The sequence below is a fragment of the Carcharhinus amblyrhynchos genome, chromosome 28 (genome assembly GCF_965287045.1).
Source record: "Carcharhinus amblyrhynchos chromosome 28, sCarAmb.v2.hapA, whole genome shotgun sequence".
Classification (NCBI taxonomy): Eukaryota; Metazoa; Chordata; class Chondrichthyes; order Carcharhiniformes; family Carcharhinidae; genus Carcharhinus; species Carcharhinus amblyrhynchos.
In genome coordinates, this window is record NC_137351.1 from 32,717,707 (window position 1) to 32,745,197 (window position 27,491).

A 27,491-nucleotide genomic window follows, 5' to 3' on the forward strand; every position below is an offset into this window, starting at 1 on the left:
AGCAACAGAAGCCTAAGGATTAATATACACAAGTGTTTGAAGAAATCAGGATAATTTGAGAAGGTTGACAAAAAGAACATATGGGATCCTTGGCTTTACAAATAGGGTATAGAGTACACAAGATGTATCTTAACAAGATCATTAGTTAAGCCACAAATTAATGATCTTCTTAAGACGATGGCCATCATCCTGTAACAAAGAAAAGCCAAGCAGCATGCCTTAATGACTTTTGTCCGGTGGCTCTGACATCCATCATTATGAAGTGCCTCAAAAGGTTGCAGCCATGAGATGGAGATGCCAGCGTTGGACTGGGTTGGACACAATAAGAAGTCTCACAACAGGTTTATTTGGTATCATGGGCTTTCAGAGCGCTGCTCCTTCACTCACCTGATGAAGGAGCAGTGCTCCGAAAGTTCATGATACCAGACAAACCTGCTGGACTTTAACCTGGTGTTGTGAGACGTCCTACTGTTCAAAAGGTTAGTCATGGCATGAATCAATTCAGGCCTCCCACATTGCCTGAATCCACTACAGTTTGTAACAGGTCCACAGCAGACACCATCTCCCTGGCCCTGCACTCAATCCTGGAATGCCTAGATAACAACGACACCTATATCAGACTTCTATTTATTGATTACTGTTCAGTCTCCAACGCCATTATTCCCATGAAATATCTCCAAATTCCAGGGCCTGGGATCCTCCTTTTGCAACTGGATCCTGAACTTCCTAACCCACTGATCGTAATTAGTAATGATAGTCAACAACATCTCTTTCATGATCATCCCCAACACTGGTGTCTCACAAGGCTGTCCGCAGCTCCTTACTATATTCCTTATAGACCTATGATTGTGTGGCCAAATTCTCCTCCAACTTGATTTTCAAGTTTGCTGACGACACCATTGTAGTGGGTTGGATGTCAAACGGTGACGAGACAGAGTACAGGAATGCGATAGAGAATCTGGTGAACTGGTGCAATGACAATAATCTTTCCCTCAATGTCAACAAAATGAAGGAGGTGGTCATCGACTTCAGGAAGCGTAGAGGAGAACATGCCCCTGTCTACATTAATGTGGATGAAGTAGAAATGGTCGTGAGCTTCAGGTTTTTAGGTGTCCAGATCACCAACAACCTGTCCTGGTCCCCCCCCAGGGCTGACACTGTAGTTAAGACAGCCCCACCAACGCCTCTACTTTCTCAGAAGACTAGGGAAATTTGGCATATCAACTACGACTCTCACCAACTCTGACAGATGCACCATAGAAAGCATTCTTTCTGGTTGTATCACAGCTTGGTATGACTCCTGCTCTGCCCAAGATCTGCAAGAAACTACAAAGGATCATGAATGAAGGTCAGTCCATCATGAAAACCAGCCTGCCATCCATTGACTCTGTCTACACTTCTCACATCCTCAGAAAAGAAGCTTGCATAATTAAGAACCCCACCCACCCCAGACATTCTCTCTTCCACCTTCTGCTCTCGGGAAAAAGATGCAGAAGTCTTAAGTTACGTACCAACTGTCTTAAGAACAGCTTCTTCCCGGCTGCCATCAGACTTTTGAATGGACCTATCTCACACTAAGTTGATCTTTTTCTAAATCCTAGCTTTGACTGCAACGCTACATTCTGCACTCTCTCCTTTCCTTCTCTATGAATGGTATGCTTTGTCTGTATAGCGAGCAAGAAACAACACTTTTCATTGTATACTGATACATGTGACAATAATAAATCAAATCAAACAGCTGGAATATTGGGCAGGATTTTCTGGCCTACCCACCCTGAAACCAGAAAATCCCACTTGAGGTCAACGGACCTTCCCGTGGTCCACTGCTCTGATTCCTGTGGCGGATGGAAGGGAAAATTCGCCTCATTGTATTCAATTCTAAATATCTCAGTTTCAGAAGGAGATTAAGGTCTTGGAGAGAGAGCAGGACAGTTTATGGTACCAGGAATTAGGGACACTGGTTATGTGGAGGAATGAGAAAATCTGGGATTGTTCTCTTCAGAACAATGTAGGCCAAAGAAAAATTTAATAAAGGGAGTCAAACTTAAAACTTCAATAAGTGTACAGAGGAACAAACTATTTCCACTGGCAGGAGAAGTTGGTAACACAGATGAACCAGGGGTATGATGGGGAGTTTTTGTTTGGTGGAGTGAGTTAGGGTGGTACAGAATACACTCTCTCCAAAAGGGTGAGGGAGGCAGATTCAATAGTGACTTTCAAAAGGAAACAATAAGTACTTGACAGGAAAAAGAACACAGGAACTGGGATAGGCCAAGGGAGTGGTACTAATGGGATCATTCAGGCGTTTCCAACTTTTTCACATGGGCCGGGAAGCACGTTTTAATTTTTTTCTCACTCAAAAGAGCAAGTTTCGGAAAGATAAGGTTTGGCACAACTTTAAGCATTGGCAGGATTGGACAGAAGTCAGCATGGATTTACAAAAGGACAAATCTACTGGAATTCTTTGGAGATGCAACTCATCGAATCGATGAGGGTGAGCCAGTGGATGTGGTTTATTTGGACTTTGAAAAGGCTTTCAACAAAGTCCTAAATAAGAGTGCCACATACCATGTGAGTGTGAATTAGTGTTGTGTGATTTTGGAAATGAACGTGAATGCTGAGACAGGGTGTAAAGCAGTCACACACACCCTCATTCCCTGACAAATTAATGCTTTTTTCTGAGGAATTAAGATGAAGTAAGATTGCTAAATATTAAAACCAATAACCACTGGTGCATAGATTTACTTGTTTTATATTTATTTACTCAGCATGCTACCAACCGATAAAAAACCTAAAAAACAAAGACGTGTAACTTACTGATTTATCTCTCAAGGCATCACTTGAGAATTTATTGAGATGCATGATCTGACAAATACCAGTTTGTTTCAACACAATGTATTTACTATCCCAATGCACGACAGGATTCAACACACTCACTTTCTGGGCACGTTGTCACAAATCAAGCTTTATAAAAATCCATCCAGCCAATTCTGATGAGTAAGTAATCTGTGAAATTGGAAAACCCAATTTACCAAAAGGATGTTAAGTACTATCATGTCCCGAAATCAAGTTAAGTTGCCTGGCAAGGAATTCAAAAGTGATATTCATTATACTCTTCAAAACAATGCTGCTTAACTGCTATGCCTGGAAACTGATATAAACGCTCTCAAACACATGGGGGGGTTACCTCGCTATGCTTGTGTTCCGCTCCTGAGCATCAGCATTCCTGATGTGGATATCAGGATAGGTTAGCAGAAGCCAAACGCTGCACAGGCTGGAAATTTGAAATAAAAAATAGAAAATGCTGGAAATACTCAGTCGGCCTTGCAGCATCTGTGGAGAATAAGACAGAGCTTGCACGCCAGGCCAGTGACTTTACATCAGAACTGGAGAAGTGTGGGAAGCAACAGAGACAGGGAAAGGGGTGGATTGGTGGGTTAAAGTCTGCAACATGGTGGAAGTCAGGGAAGGTTAGATTTAAGTAACTAAAGGATTAATGGCACAAGGCAAAAGTAAAGGAATAAAAGATGGGTCTGAAGGAGGTCCGAATGGCCAAGTGGTCAAGGTTTAAGGCAGACACTGGAGCGCTAATCCCCTGCCACCACCCCCCACCCCTGCTGCTGGGAGGTTGTCACCTTTCACTGGTTATATTTCAGCCATTGCAGAGGCAGCCAGCTTGTTATCTGGAAATTCCACTCAGCACGGGTGAGTAACCACGGTAGGCTCCTTAATTAATGTTAGCTACGTGCGTGCAGGGCACCTGTTCCGCCTTGGTCCAGCCTATTTCAAAATGGCTCCAGGTTGGAACCGTGTTGTTGAGGTGGCATACACAGGAGCCTGATCGCATCCTTGGTCCCAATCCCATCGGGCTCAAACATCTGGCCCTTTAATCCATCTTGCTGTGAACAAATGCTGCCAGACCTGCTCAGTTTATTCCAACACTGTCTGTTTATAATAGTAAGGATGAATTGCTTCTACTGGCCTTCCTCAGAGATGGGTATCTCGACATTTCAGCACGAACCTTTAATTTCCTTCTCCCTCAGAGCGCCTCTATTTCCAGAGAGGGAATCTGTGTAAGGTTAAGGAGACAGATTGCTCAGGGCTGATTTAATATGACATTTACAGAGGAAAATATGAAGAATTATTTCCTCAGCAGAAGGATATGCCTTTTTAGTGTGCAGAATAGGCATCAATCACTATTTTCAGATAAACTATATACATAAATAGAAGTTAACAATTAAATGCATATACCACTGAAGGCTTAAAGATGAATTCAAGAGGTGTGGGACACAATATTTTCACTTGAAGAATGACTAGTGCAATAGCTAGAAAGTGAATTACTAACCTTGAAATACAACCATGACTAATTGCCCTACAGTAGTAACTAACGTAGTTCCTCAGAACTCAGCTATTGATAACAGCATTGAACCTAACTAATTACATCCCTCCAGGGACAACACAATTAAAAACTATTGCACTGATGCAGATTGAAATCAGTTTTAACCAGGCAGTAGACAAAGGGATAGATTGATCAATCTATAACTCACTTTCTGTATGGACTCTCAACTTTCACGCAGATCACTGCCCTCAGTCCGGGGAAGGGGGAGGGAGGCGGGGTGAGAGTTCCACATCTCCTCCACTCTTTTCTGTGAAGATGTACACCCTGGCCTTATCTATGGATGGCACTTGCTCTAATTTTCAGCTCATGTCCTCTTGTAGTGGACTCCCCAACTGTATTTCATCATCTTAAACACTTCAATCAGATCACCCCTTTGTTTTCTAAACTAAAGAGAACACAAGTCTCTCCTAATTCTTTGGTCCTTATAACTGAATCCTTTTGGGGTTGGTGCATCTGCCCTGCAAACCCTTCCATGGCAGTGTATACTTCCTGAGGTGTAGTGCCCACAATGCAGATGCAGGTGAACCATAACCCTGTACCGCTACAACACAACTTCCAGACAGAATGGCAGACTTGTTACAGCACAGAATGTGTTCAAGTTGGGTAAAGATCAAGGCCAACATTCCATTAACTTTTTTTTTAATCTATCTGCCCACTTTCATTTACGATGTTTGCACTTGGAATCTTAAATTCCTGTGTACCATCACAGTTACTAGCTTATTGCCATTTACAGAATACTGTGATCTGTATTTTTGTTTTCCTGAGGCAGGAGAGGCAAATTCAATCGTAACGCTCAAAAGGGAACAAAACATAATCAAGTTGGATTTGTTTGACACTTTGAACACAATGAATTCCGAAGCAGCTTCCTAGGAGCATTACAAATCAAAACGTGATAGCTCCTTACCTTAGGAGATATTAGGGTAAAGTGGTCAAAAGGTTGGTCAAGGGGGAGTTTTCAAGGACTGTTTTAAAATAGGGAGGAGAATTAGGGAGAGGCTTAAGGCATCATCTCAGAGTAAGGAGTTGTCCATTTAAGACATAAATGAGGAAGAATTTCTTCTCTCAGTGGATAGTGAATCTGTGGAATTCTTTACCGCAGAGGGCTGTAGAGGCTATGTTGCTAAATACATTCAAGGTTGAGATAGACAGATTTTTAATCAGTAAGGGAATCAAGGGTTATGGGGATAAGACAGGGAAGTGGAGTTGAGGATTATATCTTCCTCATGATCTCATTGATCATAATCTCGTGAATAGTGGAACAGATTCAATGGGCTAAATAGTTTACTTCTGCTCCTACGTCTTAGAGAGGGAATTCTCGAGCTTAGATCCAAGGTAGCTGAAGGTGTGGTCAACAACGGTCAGAGATTAAAATTTAGATTACCTATTGGAATAGTCAAATTTAAAGGCAGCAAATACATGCATAAGGGTCTTTTCAAGCAGGGATGGTTAACAGTAGGCAGTGTTATCAAGTGGAAACAGGTGGTACAAATACGTTAAAGACAAAGAATCATCCAGACTTGAAACATTAGCTCTGTCTCCCTCCACAGATGCTGCCAGAACTGCTGAGATTTCCCAGCATTTTCTGTTTTAGTTCTGGTACAGGTATGTGGGTGGAAACTCATCACTGCAGCAAATACAATACCAAGGCTATAAACAATATGATTCAGCCTTTGACAGTCTCCTGGGATGGGAGGGATTTTGTAGCTCATCCTGTACTGGATGACAGACAAACATCCTGTGGATTTAGTGGCAGTGGAGCTGTGAAGAGAGATAGCGGTGAGGCCAAGCAGGGTGTCTTTGGTGTAAACGTGAAATCTGACACCTTAGGTGGAATTTTTCCCATCCCGCCTGCCATGGGAATTGTGGCAGGCTGGGGGTGGGGGGTGACCATGCAACGGTCTGTTGACCTCAGGCAGGAATTTCTGGCCTTGGGGCTGAGCACAGCTGGAAAATCTCCTAATGTAGGGCGCGATCACACTTTGGTTTTGTTGCCACTAAGTTGATTATGCAGATAAGGAATGGGAAGGAAGGAGGGGGAGAAAGTGGGGACGCAAGAGGTAATGATGTGGAAGAACGAGATGCCATTGCAGGTAAATTTCTATGGTTAGGTAGATTAAAATTGAACAGGTAGATGATAGCGCAGAGAAGGTAGAGGAGGATAGTGTATGGTCAACTGTGTAATAAGCTGCAGGAAGGTAGAAAGGAGGGATAGTCTATTGCCAGTGATGCAAGCTGTTATTTTGAACTTTGAAAAGAGCAATTTTGGTACAGTTACATAAGCAGAAACCTGGTTGGAGGAATTAAGTTCTGGAGAAACTCCCTCCCTCCCTAACAGCAGTGTGGATGTACCTACACCACATAGCCTGCAATGGTTCAAGAAGGCGGCTCATCACCACCTTCTCAAGGGCAATTAGGAATGGGCAACAAATGCTGGTCTCACTAGCAGTGCCTGCATCCCACAAAATAATTTTGGGGGGTGGGGGTGGGTACCATGTTGAAGAGTAAAAGGGAGATCGGAGATGGAGAATAGCTTGCTGGGGTAGCGGGGTCAAAGATTGGTTTCTCTGGAGAGGGCTGCTGGTGGTAGATTTGGAGGAGAGGTGGACATCATCTGAAAACAGCATCACTAACAATATCAACTCACACAGGAGTCAGATATATACCTGAAAATGAAAACATTGCAGCGCAATGCAGAGTGGAACTAATTGGATATTTCTTTCAAAGAGCTGGCACAGGCATGATGGGAAAATGCATATGTACACAATGAAGTACAGTGCAATAATAGAATAGAAATAGTTCAAAGTATGATCCCTTGGCCCAATACTGGGCCCATTATGAAGTGTTCAAAATTGAGGGTTCCTAACTGTTGACTTGTTTTACCTTGCTCTTATAGCACATCCTTTCCACACCAAAATATGAACACCAAAAAGTCTGAAAAGATGCCAGTGGTGATTCTGCAGTCAGGCCTGGAAAGTTTCGCTTGCAGGGAATGTGCTTTGGACACACTCCCAACATTATTTACCGGATCCTCTGGGATGGAGGGGAACAGAAATATCCATGGTTGACCTGAAGTAATTGGCACTTATCCTTGAGAAATGTGAGGTTTTAACTGCAAGCCATCATTTTCTCATCAGGCTGTATGTTTGAAAAACCCAATCCATAAACACTGCATGAGCAAGCTTCAAGTAAATTAGAAAATAAAACACGATTTGACAACTTGTTTTTGTAGAACTCTTTGTGAACTATAAAACTGAAGAGGTTCTTCTGGCTGCTGGTCAAAAATACTTGGAGTAAACCTTTAGCGAATCAAAGTCATTAATTTACTGTCAGTGTTTCCCTCGTTGAACTGACAGTTGGTACGTTTTTGATGTACTGTAGTCATATTAAACATTGACTAAAATGCTCCTGTATTATGTACCCGCAGTGCATTTACATTCTTCTGATTCTTGCATTTCACTCACTATGTGAGAGTTGGGCAGATACTGAAATAGCAACCCTGACCCAGCAGGGAGAAAAGTTTGGCAAATTGGTACAATTGGAAAAGATGGACATCTAGGATCACTGCATTCTGCACAACTACTGGAGATAAAACTACACAAGCACACAACTGATTGAAACATGTTTCTTCCACACGATTGAGATTTCTTTTACAGGGGAAATAAAGGTGGGGCAGGGAATAAAAGAACTGTGGAGTTATGTTATAAGAAAACATCGCTGTAAGTTTTCGCAAAGTTAAAGTTTATTTATTAGTGTCACACATAGGCTTACATTAACACTGCAATAAAATAACTGAAACTCCCCTGGTCGCCACACTCAGGCACCTGTTCGGGTATACTGAGGGAGAATTTAGCAAGGGCAATACACCTGACCTGTATGTTTTTCGGACTGTGGGAGGAAACCGGAGCATCAGGAGGAAACCCACACAGACACGGTGACAGCATGCAAACTCCACACAGACAGTGACCCAAGCCAGGAATCAAACCTGGGTCCCTGGCGCTGTCAGGCAGCAGTGCTAACCCACTGTGCCACTGTGTGCCCAGAGACGAATGCACTTCGTCATTGGGTGGGATCGAACCACCATCCTTTTGGTTAACAGCCGAATGCACCAACCGATTGCGCCACATATCAGGCAGAGAACTGATTAAAACTCTACGGTGAAAACAGGAATATTTAGGGCAGATCCATCAGAACTGGGAATGACAATCTTATAACTTATTTCTGATATAACAGCATTGTATCATCTTTCTATTAACATCGGGCTTTTACATTCCTGAACTGACAGCTTGCACTTTGGGATTTATAGCTTTTTGAATCCATCCACTGAAAATGAATCAAGAACTTATCACTTGTTTTTCAAGACATTTCATGAAGTTAATCAACAATGCCCAGTCAATCTGACATTTAACTCACTCTTCACTATAAAGTGATGATATTCTGGACACAAACACTGGTTGAAGAAATAAGACTGATGGTGTACCTTCTCCTTAAATTACTCATTGAATCATTCTTAAAAACAAAACATTTTTTCAACCTGTTGAGAGAGATCAAGTCGAAAATGAGAAAGATCATTAGGCCACTCAAGTTTGTTTCTTTTACAAACCATGTACTGACCTATCCTGTCATGGGCCTCACCTCTCCCTAGTTCTATAATTTCCTCGTACACTGCAACTCAATAGACATCCCTCTGGCCTTTTCTGAATTCCTTTTTCCTTCTAATCACTGAGTGATAGCTGTAAACATTAGCTACCCATTCCAGGCACTATGAAACTCACTCCCCAAATCTTGCCAACTGCTAATACCTCCTTCCTTTGGCTCAGCTTTTAGTTTTTATTTGACCTTTGAGAAGTATGCTGAGACATTTTTCTGTTGAGGAGTCACATTCTTGTTTCTGAGTCAAAATCTTCATTCTAAGGATTTGGGAACTTAATCTTGGCCAACACTTCCCCAGTACAATACTGAGAGAAAGTTTAAAAAGTATCTCTCTCTCAATGAACATCAAAGCAGAGTATTTTGTAAACCCATATTGCTCTTGTTGCAGCTTGCTACGTGTAAATTGACTGCTTTGGTTCCTACGTTACAATTAGCTATTAATTAGCTATAAAACAATTCAGGGCATCAGGAGGTCATGATGCTGGATAAATACACATTGCTAATTTTTTTTAGATATGCACAATGTTTTAAGTGTGGCCTTTTCAGTGAGCAAGTGTTAGAATAACTTGAACTCAAAAGTCAAAAACTCTACAATCGAATTGCTAAATTTCCTGGAAATGTTTGGAATCACCTGAAGTCAAGGGTCAACCTCTCAGGAACTGCTAGCAGCTCAAAAGAAATAAAAGTACTTGTACTGGTGACTTATGCCTGCCCTTCCTAAGTCTGAAAATATATTCTGCACTGCTATTAATAGATAAATCCTAAATTCATCAATAATTGTCAGAGAAAAACCCTTAAACTTAACTCAAGGTAGTAAGTCTGTGCAATCAGAAGTAATAGTTAACTGGCGTTATGGGATAATATTTGTTCATCAGATCATGGGATGTGGGCGTCACTGGCTGGGCCAACATTTACTGACCATCTTTAACTGCTCGGTAGCCATGTCCTTGAGCCGCTGCAGTCCATGTGGATCAGGTACACCCACAGTGCTGTTCGGGAGGGAAGTCCAGGACTTTGACCCAGTGACAATGAAAGAACTGCAATAATTACGAGTCAGGATGGTATGTGGCTTGGAGAGAAACTTGCAGGTGGTGATATTCCCTTGCTTCTGCTGCCCTTGTCCTTCTAGCTGGTAGAGGTCACAGGTTTGTCAAATGAGCCTTGGTGATTTCCTGCAGTGCATCTTGTCAGTGGTGAAGGGAGTGAATGTCTGTTGTGGTTGATGGGGTGCCAATCGAACTGGTTGCTTCGTCCTGGATGGTGTCGAGATGTTTTTGGAGCTGCACCCGTCCAGGTAAGTGGAGAATATTCCACCACACTCCTGATGTGTGATGGTGGACATGTGTTGGGGTCCAGGAAATGAGTTACTCATAAAGACTCCCAGCCTCTGATTTTCTGGTCTAGATCAGTTTCTGATAAATGGTAATCCCCAAGATGTTGAAAATGGTGAATTCAGCAAAATAATGCTTTGAATATCAAGGGGACATGGCTGGATTCTTTGCTTGGCACTTGTGTGGCACAAATGTTACTTTCCAATTATCAGCCCAAATCCAAATGTTACCCTGGCCTTTCTGTATTTCAGCACTGATTGTTTCGGTTTCTGAGTCATCCCCAATTCTGACCTTATGATGGATGGAAGGTCATTGTTGAAGCAGCTGAAGATGGTTGGGTCTAAGACACTATCCTAAGGAACTCCTGCAGTGATGTCATGGAATTGCAATGATTGACTACCAACAACCAGAACTCACCTTCCTTTGTGCCAGGTATGACTCCAACTTTGCCCCCCCACACTGCCCCACCTCACCACTCCCACTGACTGGTTTTGCCAGGGCTTCTTGATGTCACACTTGGCAAATTGTAGCCTTGGTTTCAAGGGCAATCACTCTCAAAGAACAACACAGCACAGGAAACAAGCCTTTTGGCCCAACAAGCCCGCGCCGCCATTTTAACATTACGATTGCTCTCCTCTACCTATGACCTTTGTCAATGCCTATTGGGGAAGATTGAGGGAAGACTAATTTAGGGACAATTTGTTACACCAATCAGCCTAAGAGCATATCTTTGGGGTGCGGGAGGAAACTGGAGCACCCGGAGAAAACCCACGCAATCAAGGGGAGAATGTTCAAACTCCCACAGCCACCGGCCCAAATCCATGTATCTGCACATCAAACAGTGATAGTCACTGAGCTGTCGTGTCGCCCGTCAGGTGGTCCAGTTTAAGTGTACACCAACGACGTGAAGCACTAGGCAACTCTCGAAGGAACTTCCAAGAGCAAATCTTTGTCTCACTCTCATCTCACCTCTTAACTTCAGCTCTTTTGCCCATGTTTGAACCAAGACTGTAATGAGGTCAGGAGCTGAGTGGCTTTGCAAAACCCAAACTGAGTGTCAATAAGCAGGTTATTGAGTAAGTACTGCATGACGTATTGCTGACACACCTATTCCACCATTTTGCTGATGATTGAGAGTAGGCTTATGGGTTTGTAATTGGCTGGGTTGGACTTGTCCTTTTTTTTGTGTACAGGACACACCTGGGCAGTTTTTCACATTGTTGGGTTATACTTGGCCAGTGTTGTAGCTGTACTGGAACAGTTTGGCTAGGGATGGGGCATGTTCTGGACCACAAGTCTTCAGTACTATTGCTGCAATGTTATCAGCACCCATAGACTTTGCAGTGCCTTCACTCATTTCCTGATATCGTGTGGATTGAACTGAATTGGCTGAAGATTGATATCTGATGCTGGGGACTTCAGGAGAAGATTGAGATGAATTATCCACTTCTGGCTGCAAATGATTCCAAATGCTTCAGCCTTACCTTTTGTGATTTGCTGGTTCCACCATCACTGAAGATAGGGATATACCTTCAAGAATACATCTGACCAGAGTCGGAATTCTACTTTAGATGTATTCTTGGCAGCTTTCCATCTTCCCATTGTAGTGGGTCGGATCTCAGACAATGATGAGACAGAGTACAGGAAAGAGATAGAGAATTTGGTGAACTTGTGCGGCAACAATAATTTCTCCCTCAATGTCAACAAAACAAAGGAGATTGTCATCGACTTCAGAAAGTGTAAAGGGGAACATGCCCCTGTCTACATCAATGGGGATGAAGTAGAAAGGGTCAGAGCTTCAAGTTTTTAGGTGTCCAGATCACCAACACCCTGTCCTGGTCCCCCTATGCTGACACTATAGTTAAAAAAACCCACCAATGCCTCTACTTTCTCAGAAGACAAAGGAAATTTGGCATGTCAGCTACGACTTTCACCAACTTTTATATATGTACCATAGGAAGCATTCTTTTTGGTTGTATCACAGTTGTGTCCAGATCACCAACACCCTGTCCTGGTCCCCCTATGCTGACACTATAGTTAAAAAAACCCACCAATGCCTCTACTTTCTCAGAAGACAAAGGAGATTTGGCATGTCAGCTACGACTTTCACCAACTTTTATATATGTACCATAGGAAGCATTCTTTTTGGTTGTATCACAGCTTGGTATGGGCTCCTGCTCTGCCCAAGATCACAAGAAACCACAAAAGATCATGAATGTAGCCCAATCCATCCATCATGCAAGCCAGCCTACCATCCTTTGACACTGTCTACACTTCTCGCTGCCTATTCTCTCTTCCATCTTCTTCCTTCGGCAAAAAGAATACAAAAGTCTGAGGTCACATACCAACTGGATGAAGAATAGCTTCTTCCCTGCTGCTGTCAGACTTTTGAATGGACTTACCTTGCATTAGTTTGATCGTTTTCTACACACTAGCTATGACTGTAACACTACATTCTGCACTCTTTCCTTTTCTTCTCTATGAGCAGTATGCTTTGTCTGTATAGCATGCAAGAAACCTTACTTTTCACTGTATATTAATATATGTGACATTAATAAATCAAATCAAAAATCAAATCTTGTGACGTGATATTTTGCACTGTAGTGGTCACTGTGCGTTAAGCATCACCTCGTCCCACTCAGGAGCCCAATTCCGGCACAGAGTCTCTGCTGAGGGGGCTCAGGAGTTGCTGGTCTGTATTTTCACTGGGCCTTCTTCTAGGTTTGCTAACCTTTCTGTTTCTGCTCACTTCTTCTAATCCCCTTCCAAAAAGTCTGTATCCAGGGGTCACAGCCATTGTTAAATATCTTCCAGTTGTCAAATGTTAAGTCCACCATCTTCCTATCTCATTTGCAGATGAACTTTCCGTCAATTGACAGTTGAAAAGTCATGTTTTCAAAATTAAACAGGGATAGCCACTTGACATTGTTGTCAGGAGTCAAACTCAGATTAGTAGTCTGGCAACATTACCCCTACTACTCCTAATATATTCTGATCTATCCTCATCTTAGATCCTAAGTGAATCTCACACTGAACCATATTGTAGTTACCATGAAATCGTTTGTTATAATTTTTGGATGTAGAGACAATAAAGACATGTAGGACAAAACAACAAGTCTGATTGTCAGGGTCACAGGGAGGATTTGACAAAGGCTTTTCACACTAAATGGGATGTCTTTGAAGGGACTTTGCAGTGGTCTTCAAGATTTCACAAGAGGGAAAGTAAGACTGACATGAGACTTTCAGATACACCAGGCAGCTTGGTGGTTAGCACTGCTACCTCACAGCTCCAGGGACCTGGGTTCAAATCACTGTCTATGTGGAGTTAGCACATTCTCCCCATGTATGCCTGAGTTCCCTCTGAGTGTTCTGGTTCCTTTCCACAATCCAAAGATCAGTGGTTAGGTTGATTGACCTGATAAATTGCCTTGGGATGCATAGGTTGGAGGAATTAGCGGGGTAAATAGATGGAATTGCAGGGATAGGGCCTGGGTGGGATTGTTGGGCTGAATGGCCACCTTCTGTACTGTAGGGGTTCTATGTTTAACCAGTACAAAAGAATAACAGGACTCAGTTTCAGGGACATGAGGGCAAGAAATATCTCATAAGACAGAGCAATAAATCCCAGGAATGGGTTGGCAGGTAGACTGGTTGAGATCAGGATATTTGGACCTTTTGAAACTTATCTTTCAAAAGGTTCCTCAAGCAGATTACAGTTCATGATACGTGCTGTGAACCATGACTTTTTGAAAACCTGGCAGAGGCAATGGATTTGCCTTGTTCAGAGAGCAGGGGTCATATTAAAAATGCTCCCACCACTGCCGACCCACCACTGTAGACCTCCTGAAGAAAGGAGATGAATCTCCAGGAACACACTGAGGCTGGGAGATGGGCTTCCTCAATGACACTGAAGTTGGAAGACCCACATGCTCGATGTTCCCTCACCCACTGTTGTGGTGTTCCAGGGTCCAAGATTGCTGGTGGCTTCTATTCCGAACTCTGGAGGCAGCCCCAGGTATTATTCAGGTGAGTCCTGACATGCTGGGCTGGACTGGCGTGTTTTCCTGCTGGTATTGCAGAGAATCAGGCATGCGTGGAAGATTCTGGTTCAGCATTCATCCACATCCCATTAGCAAAATGCAAATCAGTTTTATTCCTGCCTCCAGCAGGTTTAGTGATCCACCATGGCAGGCACCAGCAGAAAATCTCGCAAGAAATAGAAAGTGGAGTAAGCCAATCAGTACGTTTCACCATTTAAAAGATCATAACTGATCTAGCGCTTAAATCCACTTTCCTGCCTTCTCTCCATTACCCTTAATTCCCCGACTGATTAAAAACCTATCGATCTCAGCCTTGACAATGTTCAAGGAGTCAACCTCCACAGCTTTCTGGGGTAAAGAATTCCAAAGATTAACCACACTTCGAGAGAAGAAATCTTTCCTCAAAGCCATCTTAAATGAACACTCTAGTTCTGCAGCAATGCCCTCTGGTCCTACACTCTCCCATGAGTGGAAACATCCTCCCAACATTTACCCTATCTAACCCCCTAAGAATCTTACATGCTTCAATCGTATCACTTCTCACCCTTTTTAACTCAAAGGAGTACAGACCCAATCTGTTTAATCTTTTCTCATACCCCTTCCAGACATGGGACCATACCTGGACCTCATGGTAGCACAGTGGTTAGCACTGCTGCCTCACAGCACCAGGAACCTGGGTTCTAGTCTTGGATGAATGTGTGGAGTTTGCATGTTCTCCCCGTGTCTGAATGGGTTTCCTCCCACAATCCAAAGGTGTGTAGGTTAGGTGGATTGGCCATGCTAAATTGCCTCTTCGTGTGCAAAGGTGTGCAGGTTTATGGAGATCAGTGAGGTAAATGCATGAAGTTACAGAGATATGGCAGAGGGTAGGCCTGGATCAGAGAGTCAGTGCAGACTCGATGGGCTGAATGGCCTCCTTCTGCACTGTAGGAATTCTATGGTTCTATGATCATCCCAGTATATTTCCTCTGTACTCCCTCCTTTCTTAAAGTTACAAAGCCAATGCTCAGAATGGACTGGGCAAACCCATATCCATTTCTTACTTAAAACCAAATTCAAAATCTAATTGAATCCAATTCATGGTGTCCACAAGAGGGGCAAACACGATCTAAGCTGACAAAATGAGGCAATGCGTCCCATCTTGGGCTTGATCTGATGCTTGATCTTAGCTTATCCTTCCTTAAATAAGGGCACCAAAATTGTACGCAGCATTCAAAATGTGACCTCACTAGTATCTTGTACAGTTGCTGCAGCACATCTTTATTTTTATACTCCAGCCCCCTTGAAATAAAAGCCAGCATTCCATTTGCCTTTCTTATTACCTTCTGCACATGTATGCTAACTTTCTGGGTTTAATGAATAAGGACAACCCCCCCCCCCCCCCCCACCGAGTCCCTTTGTGTTACAGCTTTCTGCAGTCTCTCTCCATTTAAATAATAATCCACCTTCCCATTCTTCTTCCAAAATGAACAATCTCACATGTCCCCACATTGAATTCCATTTGCCAATTTTTTGCCCACTCACTTGACCTGTCAATATCTCTCTCTGAACTATTTATTTCCTCCTGACAACCTGTCTTCCCTTCCACCTTTTTATCACTTTCAAATGTGGCCACAGTTCACTCAGTTCCTTCTTCTAAATCACGAATATATACTGTGAAGAACTGCAGTCCCAGAACCGGTCCCTGTGGCAATCCACTGGTTACTGCCTTGTAACCTGAAAAAGACTCTCTTATCGCTAATTCCTACTAGTTAGCCAATCCTCCACCCATGCCAAAATATTACCTCCAACACCACGAGCTCCTGCCTTGCACAGAAGCACATCAAAGAGAAGCCGACGTTTGGGCTCCTCTGAATTCTGCCCTTCCCCCACCCCCCTCCCACCATTGCACCCACCATGAGAGGATTCTGCCTATTATGTTAAAGGTGCTATATAAGTTGCTATTTTTGTATGTTCTCTGACTCAAAGGAAATCAGCTAGTTCTAAACTAATTGTGATGTGGAGATGCCGGTGTTGGACTGGGGTGGGCACAGTAAGAAGTCTCCCAACACCAGGTTAAGGTCCATGAATCCACTCACCTGATGAAGGAACAGTGCTCTGAAAGCTCGTGATTCCAAATAAATCTACAGGACTCTAACCTGGTGTTGTGAGATGTCTTACTAAATTAATTGTGTTTCATTAGCAACAATGGTGTCTATAATCTATGTCAGGTTTAAGTCCAACCGATTTATTTGATAGTAAACTCACAAGCTTTCAAGGTTTCCCTCTTCGTCAGGTGAATGGAGAGTTCTGGCCTCAGGCAGAGCATATAAAGCACAGACAGTTCACAGATTACTGATTAGAATGCGAAACTTTACACCTAACCTGCTGTTCAAGTCTTAAAGTGGCTGACAATGTGAGTGGAAGGGGCACTGATCACAGGTTAAAGAGATGTGTATTGTCTCCAAACAGTACAGTAAGTGAGGTTTTGCAAACCCAGGCAAGTCATGGGGGTTACAGATAGTGCGACATGAACCCAAGATCCCCGTTGAGACTGTCTGAGGCCAGAACTCTCCATTCACCTGACGAAGAGTTTAACCTCGAAAGCTTGTGAGTTTACTATCAAATAAATCGGTTGGACTTAAACCTGGCATTGTCAGACTTCTTACTGTGTTTACCCCAGTCCAACGCCGGCATCTCCACATCATGTCTATAATCTATACAGGGTAATTTTAACATCTAAAACAGCCTAAGCTTATGACAAGGGTGTGTTCAGAAGAGCAATGAAGAGAAAGAGCTTTTGGTAAAACCATTACCAAGCTGCAGGTTAACTGACTAAAACAGAAGACAGGGGTCAATCCCAGCATATGAAAATATATAGCACAATCTATTATTCATCTGTAGTGACTGATAGAAACAGAATGTTCCAGGCCTTCTTACTAATAGCAAATTCAATGTCTCCCTCAAGACACCAAGGACACAAACATATTTGCATTGGAATAGAACTGCAATTTGACTGCTGATATTAAATGCATGATTTGGCAATCATAAGCTTAAGCAAAACACTGACGCAACACAATGATCTATCAACACACAATGCCCAGGGCAGCAGATTCCAGTTGTCAGGCACATCCGCACCAAGTAACAGCCATGCGTATCCAAACCGGGAGGGACAACTGAATTATTGGCAACTTATGTTAGGCTGCTCTTATACCTGGGGTGAATGCATCTAAGCAGCTAATCTCAGAGCAGAACTGTTAAAACTGTGTTTGGCAATAGAGAGTGATGTGAAGAGACCAAGGGAATTTTTGGCAGACAAATTAATAGTGCAGAAAAAGAAAACAAACTGACATTTGATTTATTATAATTTGTGCCTCAGAATATACGTCATTTGACAATTGATAGCTGTGTATAGATTTCCTAATTATCGTAGTACTGATTTTTTTGGAAAATCAACAATAAAAACCATATTAATTTTCATAATCAAGGCACGCAAAGTTCCCAAAAAAGAAAAATGAAGTGATTTTCTTTACATTGATGACTTCAAGAATTTTTCATTGCCTCCAAACAAGCAAGTGAACAGAACACTCAGTAAAGTACATATCTCTGCCATATTGTATCACCCAATATTATTACAATATTGCAGCTCTTCCTTGAGTCTTCTCCCTATTGCTCTGTAATTAGAAAGCTGAAAAAATAAATCATTTTATGAAGAGCTTCCTCCTCACTGAGGTGGTTTCAGGCTAATCCACACTGAATAACCTGCTCTGAAAACTCTGCTCACATTTTGGCAGCTGTGACAAATAACAGTTGAGACAATCCACAACATTCTAAAACCATTGACAATATTTTGAATAAAATAACCCACAACATTCAAAAGAAAAATCAATTTGTCCAACTTCTCAATTTAACGGAGAAGGTTATAAAATTCCAGGATTGGGATTGGTTTCTGGATTTATATCTTTGCCAAAAACGGAGTTCTTCCTTGGACCAAACCTTATCTGTGCACCGAGTTTTGTTGAAATATAACCATTACTTTTTGATGCGTATTGTTTATAGACCAACACTAATGTGGGCAAAGACATTTCTTCCACCCACTTTCAGAAGTTGAGGCAACAAGTCCAGCCCACAGAGAACCACTGAAGTGTTGAATCAATCCCTGAGAAAGAAAATGAAGGTGGTAGCGCTACTGAGCAACCACAGGTGTAGGGAGGGAAAGTGGATTTCAAGAATAAAGAGAAGCTGACAATTTTTTACTTTTTTATTTGATATGTTCCCCATATAATAATTAAGATGAACCAAAACACTTTCGTATGTTGGGAAAAAGGTACAAAAGTCTGAGGTCATGTACCAACTAACTGAAGAACAGTTTCTTCCCTGTTGCCGCTAGACTTTTGAATGGACCTACCCCATATTAAGTTGATCTTTCTGTACACCCTAGTGATAACCATGACACTATATACTGCATCCTCTCCTTTCTTTCTTCCTTATGTATTCTATGAATTGTAGGCTTTGTTTATATAGTGTGCAAAAAAACAATACTTTTAACTGCACCCCAAAACATGTGACAATAGTAAATTGAATCAAATTACAGAAGGATGAAGGAGCTCTTTATAAAGAGGCTGGCACACAGTCTGCAGCACACTGTACTGGCTGGTACCAAAATAGAACTAATGCAAGGAAATGGGGGAGTTTCTACATTATTCATGCCATTGATTGGTGCCATTGTGAAGAGGCATTTTCCACTATAATGGCTTTTTAATTCCATACTGGGGGACCTGCATAGAATCTGACAACACAGAAGGATGCCACTTAGCCCATTGTGTTTGTGCTTCGAAATTAAGTTCTTAACGAGACCTACTCTCTTGCTGTTCACCATAGTCCTACATTTTTGTTTTCTTTTTCAAGTATATGTAATTTCCTTTTGAAAGTTACAATTGGATGTACTTTCATCATCCTTTCAGAAAATGCTTTCCCTAAACAACGGCATCAGCTCTAAGTTATATGGGCTGGGACTTCAGCCAGATTTATTGATATGAAAGAACAGTAAATGCTTGAGGATGTTCTACATAACATTTAAACACATTAGCTGCTTTTACTCACCATCCCCACAGATGCTAACTCGTAATGACTTAATCAAAAGGCCACTTAGATGCAGCACACGTTTATGTTTGCTTCCTAGCTTGTTTTTCCCTGGAACAGGTCGCTTGCTTGCAGCCAGAGGCTGTAGCTTGAGGAGTGCCACTCCACGTCAAGTATGGCTGCGCAGGAAACACTCCCACTCTTATTGCCTGCCGTAGGTGCGAAGGAAGAATTTGTGGGCTGGGCCATGTTGTGAATGCACCTTCCGTGGCTGTCAAGTCCTGAAGTGGCACCTGCACAGTGGCACAGTAGTTAGCACTGCTGCCTCACAGCGCCAAGTAACTGGGTTCAATTCCCAGCTTGGGTCATTGTTTGTGCGGAGTTTCCCAATGTTCCCGATGTACAGGTACACAGGTCACTGAACGTGGCAACATAGGTGGAGAAGGGGCATTGAGTCTAAAAACTGGCAAGTCATGTTGCAGCTTTATAGAACCTTAGTTAGGCCACACTTGGAATATAGTGTTCAATTCTGGTCGCCACACAACCAGAAGAAAGTGGAGGCTTTGGCAACAATACAGAAAAGATTTACCAGGACGTTGCCTGGTATGGAGGGCATTAGCTATGAGGAAAGGATGGAGAAACTTGGTTTGTTCTCTCTGGAACAACGGCGGTTGAGGGGTGACCTGATAGAAGTCTACAAGATTATGAGGGGCATGAAAAGAGTGGATAGGCAGAAACTTTTTCTCCAGGTGGAAGAGTCAATTACTCGGGGGCATAAGTTCAAGGTGCGAGGGGCAAGGTTTAAAGGAGATATACGGGGCAGATTTTTTACAGAGGATGTTGGTGCCTGGAATTCGCTACTGGGGGAGGTAGTGGAAGTGGATATGATGGTGACTTTTAAGGGGTAACTTGACAAAATCATGAATAGGGTGGGTAGAGAGGAATATGGTCCCTGGAAGGATAGGGGGCTTTAGTTCAGTCGGGCAGCATGGTTGGTGCATATTTGGAGGGCCGAAGGGCCTGTTCCTGTGCTGTAATTTTCTTTGTTCTTTGTCTGCGTGGGTTTATCTCTGAGTGCTCCGGTTTCCTCCCACAATCTGGTTAGATGCACTGGCCATGCTAGATTCTCCCTCAGTGTACCCAAGCAGGCTCCAGAGTGTGGTGACTAGGGGAATTTCACTTGTGACTAATAAATAAACTCAACCTTTGATCATAATAATAAGATTTTCTTATTGAAATATACAAGATCCTAAGGGGGCTTATTAGAGTGCATGCTGAAAGGATGTTTTCCCTTTTGGGAAAAAAAAAGTCTCCCATTTAAGATGGGATGAGGAAAATTTGTTTGTCAAAATGTCATGAATCTGTGGAACAATCTTCCCCAAAGTGTGGTGGAAGCAGGATCATTGAATATTTTTAAAGCTGTGATGGTTAGATTTCTTAACTAACGAGGGAATCAGAGGCAGTGAAGGTAGGCATGCCATTGATTAACCATGATCTTACAGAATGGCAGAGTAGGCTTGAGGGGCCGAATGGCCTACTCCTGATCCAAATTTGTATGTTCTTATGCATATATGTTTGAATAGAGAGCTTTTGACTCAGAGACTATGACGCTGGCCATGCAGTGCAATATCCTCTGGTTGGTGCTGAAATGGTAGAATTTCAGTGATCAAGAAGTATATTACTTCAGTGAAAAAACAAATCTCAAAATTTGCAAGAAGGTATTATGAAGGCAAGCTGTATCCCTTATTGGGTGGGAGTTGTGGCACAGGGAAACCAACGTTTTGGGCTTTCTGACCATGCAGGCAATGGCATTATATTAGAACAAGCTGACATTTTCCTTAGTCTCTATCCCAATTTTGAACCCATCTACAGTTATATCTATTGGTCTGGGAAGGATGTCAGTTGAAAAATCACTCTGGTCACGACTAGTTTAGATTCACACTCACCAAAACCAGTGGATCGATTTGCCAGACTGGTATAAGAAGGTCCTCCTGGTGACGACGTGGACACGGGACTGGAAAGGGGGCTGAAAGTAGAGGGGTCAGCTGGGAACGTGTGGCTGGATCCCATGGCGAAAGGTGGCGACTGAGCCTTACCAGATTGAGATGTGACTTGCTGCAAGAGACAATTATATTTTTTTAAAAGTTCAATTATCTGAAGTCCAAATAAAAGATCCGTACGACTTTATTTGGTTAATTCAAACCATGCTCTCAACGTGCAAATATATCAAATTTTAGTTGAATGCTGCTTTGAAAGGTTACTCAAGCTGCAAGTGTAATACTAATAAGCTGAAAAAGTGCTAACTAAACATATTAGAGTGCAGTTCATTAAGATCGAAAGAACAGGAGCAGCAGATAACCACATGCAATATTGCTGAGGATTGAATCCTCACATTCCAATGAATTCTCATGTTCTACTTTTAAAATAAAAATCTTCAACATTTTGATTAAAGCTGCTCATACAAGTACACAAGAATTTCAATCGCATAATGTAACAGGTCACGCTTTTCTTAACATTGCAACATCCTTGCTGCACAAACCACTTTAGGTTTAGTTATTTTATTAATAGAGAATCAGTGAGTGCCATTATTTCAGTTCTATGTTCCTTTCAATATTAAATAATTCAATTGTCTTTGTATCTCTCTCGAGCCCACAGGTAATGAATTAAGAGCATAACAAATTGGAGCAGGAGAATGTCATTGGCCCCTTTGAGTTTGCTCCACCGTTTTGCAGGATCACAGCTGATCTGATCATGACCTTAGTTCCTTTTTCCTCCCTGTCACCCATAACACTAACAAGATGGGCGGCCATACTGGCACACTGGTTAGCACTGCTGCCTCACAGCATCAGGGACTCAGGTTCGGTTCCCAGCTTGGGTCACTGTCTGTGTGGAGTTAGCACATTCTCCCCACATCTGCGTGGGTTTCCTCCGGGTGCTCCGGTTTTCTCTCACAGTCTGAGAGATGCACTGGTTAGCTGCATTGACCCAAACAGGCGTTGGAATGTGGTGATTAGGAGAAGTTCACAGTAACTTCTTTGCAGTGTTAATAAGTCTTACTTGTGACTAATAAATAAACTTTCAACCCTTGCATCCCTTGTAGTTCAAAATACATCTAACATAACCTTGATTAAATTCAATGACCCAGCTCCACTGTTCTTTGAAAGGGTAGAGATTCATAAGAACATAAGAACATAAGAAATAGGAGCAGGAGTAGGCCATCTGGCCCTTCGAGCCTGCCCCGCCATTCAATAAGATCATGGCTGATCTGTCGTGGCTCAGTTCCACTTTCCGGCCCTCTCCCCATAACCCTTAATCCCCTCTCTTATCAAAAACCCATCAACCCGCTTCTTGAAAATATTTAGCGAGGCAGCCTCCACCACTTCAATGGGTAGAAAATTCCAGAGATTCACCACCCTTTGAGTGAAGAAGTTCCTCCTCAACTCCGTTCTAAAACGCCCCCCCCTTTATCTTGAGGCTGTGCCCCCTAGTCCTACTGTCTTTTTTCAGTGGGAAGAGTCTCTCCACCTCTATCCTATCCATCCCATTCATCATCTTATACGTCTCAATGAGATCTCCCCTCATTCTTCTAAACTCCAACGAGTACAAGCCTAGTTTATTCAGCCTCTCCTCATAGTTCAACCCCCTCAACTCCGGTATCAGCCTAGTAAACCTCCTCTGCACTCCCTCCAAGGCCAAAATATCTTTGCGCAGGTGCGGCGCCCAAAACTGCACACAGTACTCCAGCTGCGGCCTCACCAATGCCCTATACAGCTGCAGCAAGACCTCCCTACTTTTATATTCAATCCCCTTCGCTATGAAGGCCAGCATCCCATTCGCCTTCCTGACCACCTGCTGCACCTGCAAGCTGGGTTTTTGCGACTCATGCACAAGGACCCCGAGGTCCCTCTGCACCGTCGCCTGCTGCAGTTTTTCGCCCCGTAAGTAATAGTCCTTCCTACCATTCTTCCTACCAAAGTGGACCACCTCACACTTGCCAACATTAAATTCCATTTGCCATTTCCTGGCCCATTCGCCCAGCCTATCTAGATCCTTCTGCAGACTCTCCACACAATTTGCCGTTCCCCCAATCTTGGTGTCATCCGCAAATTTCGACACCCTACACTCAGTTCCCTCCTCCAGATCATCTATATAAATGGTAAAAAGCTGAGGCCCCAGCACCGACCCCTGGGGCACTCCACTAGTCACCATCCGCCAATCCGAATAGCACCCGTTGACCCCCACTCTCTGCCTCCTATTTGACAACCAATCCTCTATCCACGCTAACACCCTACCCCCAACTCCAAGTCCCCTGACCTTCTGCAATAACCTCTTATGAGGTACTTTGTCAAACGCCTTCTGAAAATCCAGAAAGACCACATCCACCGGCTCTCCTCTATCGACCACCCTAGACACATCCTCATAGAACTCCAGTAAATTTGTCAGACACGACTTCCCTTTAATGAAACCGTGCTGCGTCTGCTCTATCAAGCAATTGCCTTCAAGATGCCTCGCAATTTCCTCCTTAATGACGGATTCTAACATTTAATGCCTAGAGAAGAACTACCTCCTCATCTCCATCTTAAATGGAAGACTCCTTATTTTGAAGCTGTGACTTCAAGTCCTAGATTTCCCCAATAGGGGAAACATCCTCTTAGCATCTACCATGTCAAGTCTCCTCAGAACTGTACATCTTTCAAGAAGACAACCTCTCATTCTTCTAAAAGTATAAACCCGACCTGCTCAACCTTTTCTCATCCCATGAATCAAAATAAGGAGATCAAATCTGTATGCAGTACTCTAGGTATGTTCTCATCAACATCATGTAGGGTTGTAGAAAGATTTCTTATACTCCATTTCTTTGCAATGAAGGTCATAATTCCACCTACTTTCCATAATACTTGCTGTAGTGAGATGCTAACTTCTTGTGGTTTATGGATGAGGAATGCTATTCCCCGTTAACCATAAAATTCTGTAGTTTGTCTCCATTTAAATCATATTTTTGTTTTCTATTCTACCTATCTGTTATGGACATGAGGGGATTAATTTAAACAGCCCTGATTTCGCCTCGCACTATCCGTCAATAGAAAAGTGTTTTTGTTTTCCACTTTACAAGTGGTGAAACCCTTCACTTCTCTTTAATAACCCCACAGCAAACTCAAGAGGGGGTAAAGTTATAGAGGGTTAGCTTATTTTAGACACACTCAAAAACGTGGGAACTGCATTCACAACTTCCCCCACTTTTGCATTCTTACAATAAAAGAGGAATAACGAAAAGAAAGGGGTTCAGAGAAAAGATCACAATAAAAATGCAAATGTTTCCATGTGCATCCAAAGTCCAGTCAGTCAATGTCCAATGCAGCTTCTTTCAAGTGGTTGCGTGTGGCAGGATTCCTGGCCTTGATCCAAGCAGCTCGGCTGCAGGCTGTTGAAGATGCAGCAAGTATTCTTGTATTCTGGAAATCAGTTCACTCTGTAGTTCACTTTTTGAAGATCAGACTTTGGAGAGAGATGGGGGTCAAAGGCAGGAGCTAGGCTGTCTCTTCAGAGGTTAAGATGCAACTGACTGTAGAATGCAAAAGCTGCATCATTTCAGGAATTCAAACAGCTCAAGTCTTGGTCATGTGACAGCGTGGTTTTGGTTGGAGCTATTCGGCCAATGAGGCCCCCTGATTAAAACCTAACGGGTAGAATTTTCCCATCCCTCCCGCCACGGGAATTGTATCGGGTGAGGGAAGACCACGCCAAGGTCTGTTGAGTCAGGCAGGAATTTCTGACTTGGAGTGAAACACTCCTGGCAGGGGGGAAGGGGGCAAGACTTCAGCCCCCTTCGGGCCGGCATAATGAGATTGAAATAATGATTTAAATCAGCTCCGATTCCTGGCAGATGACACCGGAAATCCAGTAGCCAGAGATGCACGGACATTATGTTACCCAGCAGGATGCCCACTACACGGCCTCCGCTACTAGGGCAGCGCAGTGAGCTGGGAGAATTGTCCCCATGACTTTTACTTAACACTGACTCAGGTTATGGATTTCTCAGAGGACACATTTGTTAAAACTAATTGCACTGGCATAACAGACGTTACTGAGACTGTCTAATGTAGAATGCCCAAACACTAACTGTTCCCACTTTATTATGGATATCAAACTGATAACAAGGCTGTATCCACTGTGTTAAGGACAATCTTGACAAAGTATTCACTGAAAGACTTGAACACAGTATTAGAGTTAAAACATCATCTGAAGGAATATTTGAAGATGAATTCAGTCGTTAAATCCCTTCACCAGACACTCTGCCGCTTTCACCTCACCCATCTTTCCTGAATATCTGGTTAAGGAGCAAAGCCAGGTTGTGCTAGTGACACTGACACACAGTCAACACCATCACATACTAAACTGCACACCAACCTCACCTCTATGACATTGTAATCTTACCCAATGTTGAGGGTTTTACTGTCTATAAGTGGTTTTGAGCAAATAGAATGGATGTAAATAAAGCCACCCACTGCAGTTTCTGTTTGTGTCAGTGAAGAGTTATTGCAGACTGGAACTACGTCAATTTTCAATGGGAAAACCTGTTGTTCTACTTGCTACATGTGTTAATATTTAGCACATAGCTTTTCTTTACATCAAACTGGCATTGCACCTATTGATCTTTAACGATTACTGAAGAAAGAAGCTGGCACCTTACTTTATCATAGGATAATTATTTGCTCCTTAAATCATGTAGCCGCGTATTCTTAAACATGTCTTCAAGCCAATGAATCCTTGTTCAGACGCTGGAGCAGAACCTCCATACCCACAAAATATTTGTATATGTTTATGCTTTGACAGATGTTTGCTTCTGTGCAAGGACAGGCTTTCAAGATGAGCAAATGCAAACCATATGGTAAGTGTACACTAGAAAAGCAGATGTTTGGAAAGTAATTGTGAAATTTTTCTCTAATGCTTTGCTAAGTACATTTTAACCACACTTTCCTTGCGTAGGAATCAACCAAACACAATACACAGTGCTAAATGTCAACATATGTAGCAAGTAGAACAACAGGGTTTCCCACTGAAAATTGACGTAGTTCCAGTCTGCAATAACTCTTCACTGACACAAACAGAAATTGCAGTGGGTGGCTTTACTTACATCCATTCTATTTGCTCAAAACCACTTATAGACAGTAAAAAGCTCAGATAATTGCTCAACATTGGGTAGGATTACAGTGTCATAGAGTCACAGAGGTTTTACAGCATGGAAACAGGCCCTTTGGCCCAACTTGTCCATGCCGCTCTATTTTTTTAAACCCCTAAGCTAATCCCAGTTGCTAACATGTGGCCTACATCCCTCTATACCCATCTTACCCATGTAACTGTCCAAATGCTTTTTAAAAGACAAAATTGTAGTGGAGGATTGCTTCTCTGAGTGGAGGCCTGTGACTAGTGGTGTGCCACAGGGATCGGTGTTGGGTCCATTGTTGCTTGTCATCTATACCAATGATCTGGTATATAATGTGGTAAATTGGATCAGCAAATTTGCTGATGATACAAAGATTGGAGGTGTAGTGGACAGTGAGGAAGGTTTTCAAAGCTTGTAACGGGATTTGGACCAGCTAGAAAAATGGGCTGAAAATGGCAAATGGAGTTTAATGCAGACAAGTGTGAGGTATTTCACTTTGGAAGCACAAACCAAGGTAGATAATACAAAGTAAATGGTAGGACACTGAAGAGTGTAGCAGAATAGAGGGATCTGGGAATACAGGTACATAATTCCCTAAAAGTGGCGTCACAGGTAGATAGGGTTGTAAAGAGTGCTTTTGGAATATTGGCTTTTATAAATCAAAGTATTGAGTATAAGAGTTGGAGTGTTATGGTGAGGTTGTATCAGACATTGGTGAGGCCGAATTTAGAGTGGTGTGTGCAGTTTTGGTCACCTAATTACAGGAAGGATATTAATAAGGTTGAAAGGGTGCAGAGAAGGTTTACAAGGATGTTGCCGGGACTTGAAAAACTGAGTTATAGAGA

General features: G+C 42.7%; 1 protein-coding gene across 5 annotated transcripts in view; it reads right to left on the bottom strand.

The window, feature by feature from the left end:
• The window catches only part of arnt2 (aryl-hydrocarbon receptor nuclear translocator 2), a 369,880-nt gene that overhangs the window by 23,977 nt on the left and 318,412 nt on the right, over positions 1-27,491 (bottom strand). For all 5 annotated transcript variants that reach the window (XM_080214131.1, XM_080214130.1, XM_080214133.1 and 2 more), the window contains one exon: positions 21,428-21,596. In XM_080214131.1, coding sequence (XP_080070257.1) covers positions 21,428-21,596 — 169 coding nt within the window. The remainder of the gene's footprint in view (positions 1-21,427; positions 21,597-27,491) is intronic.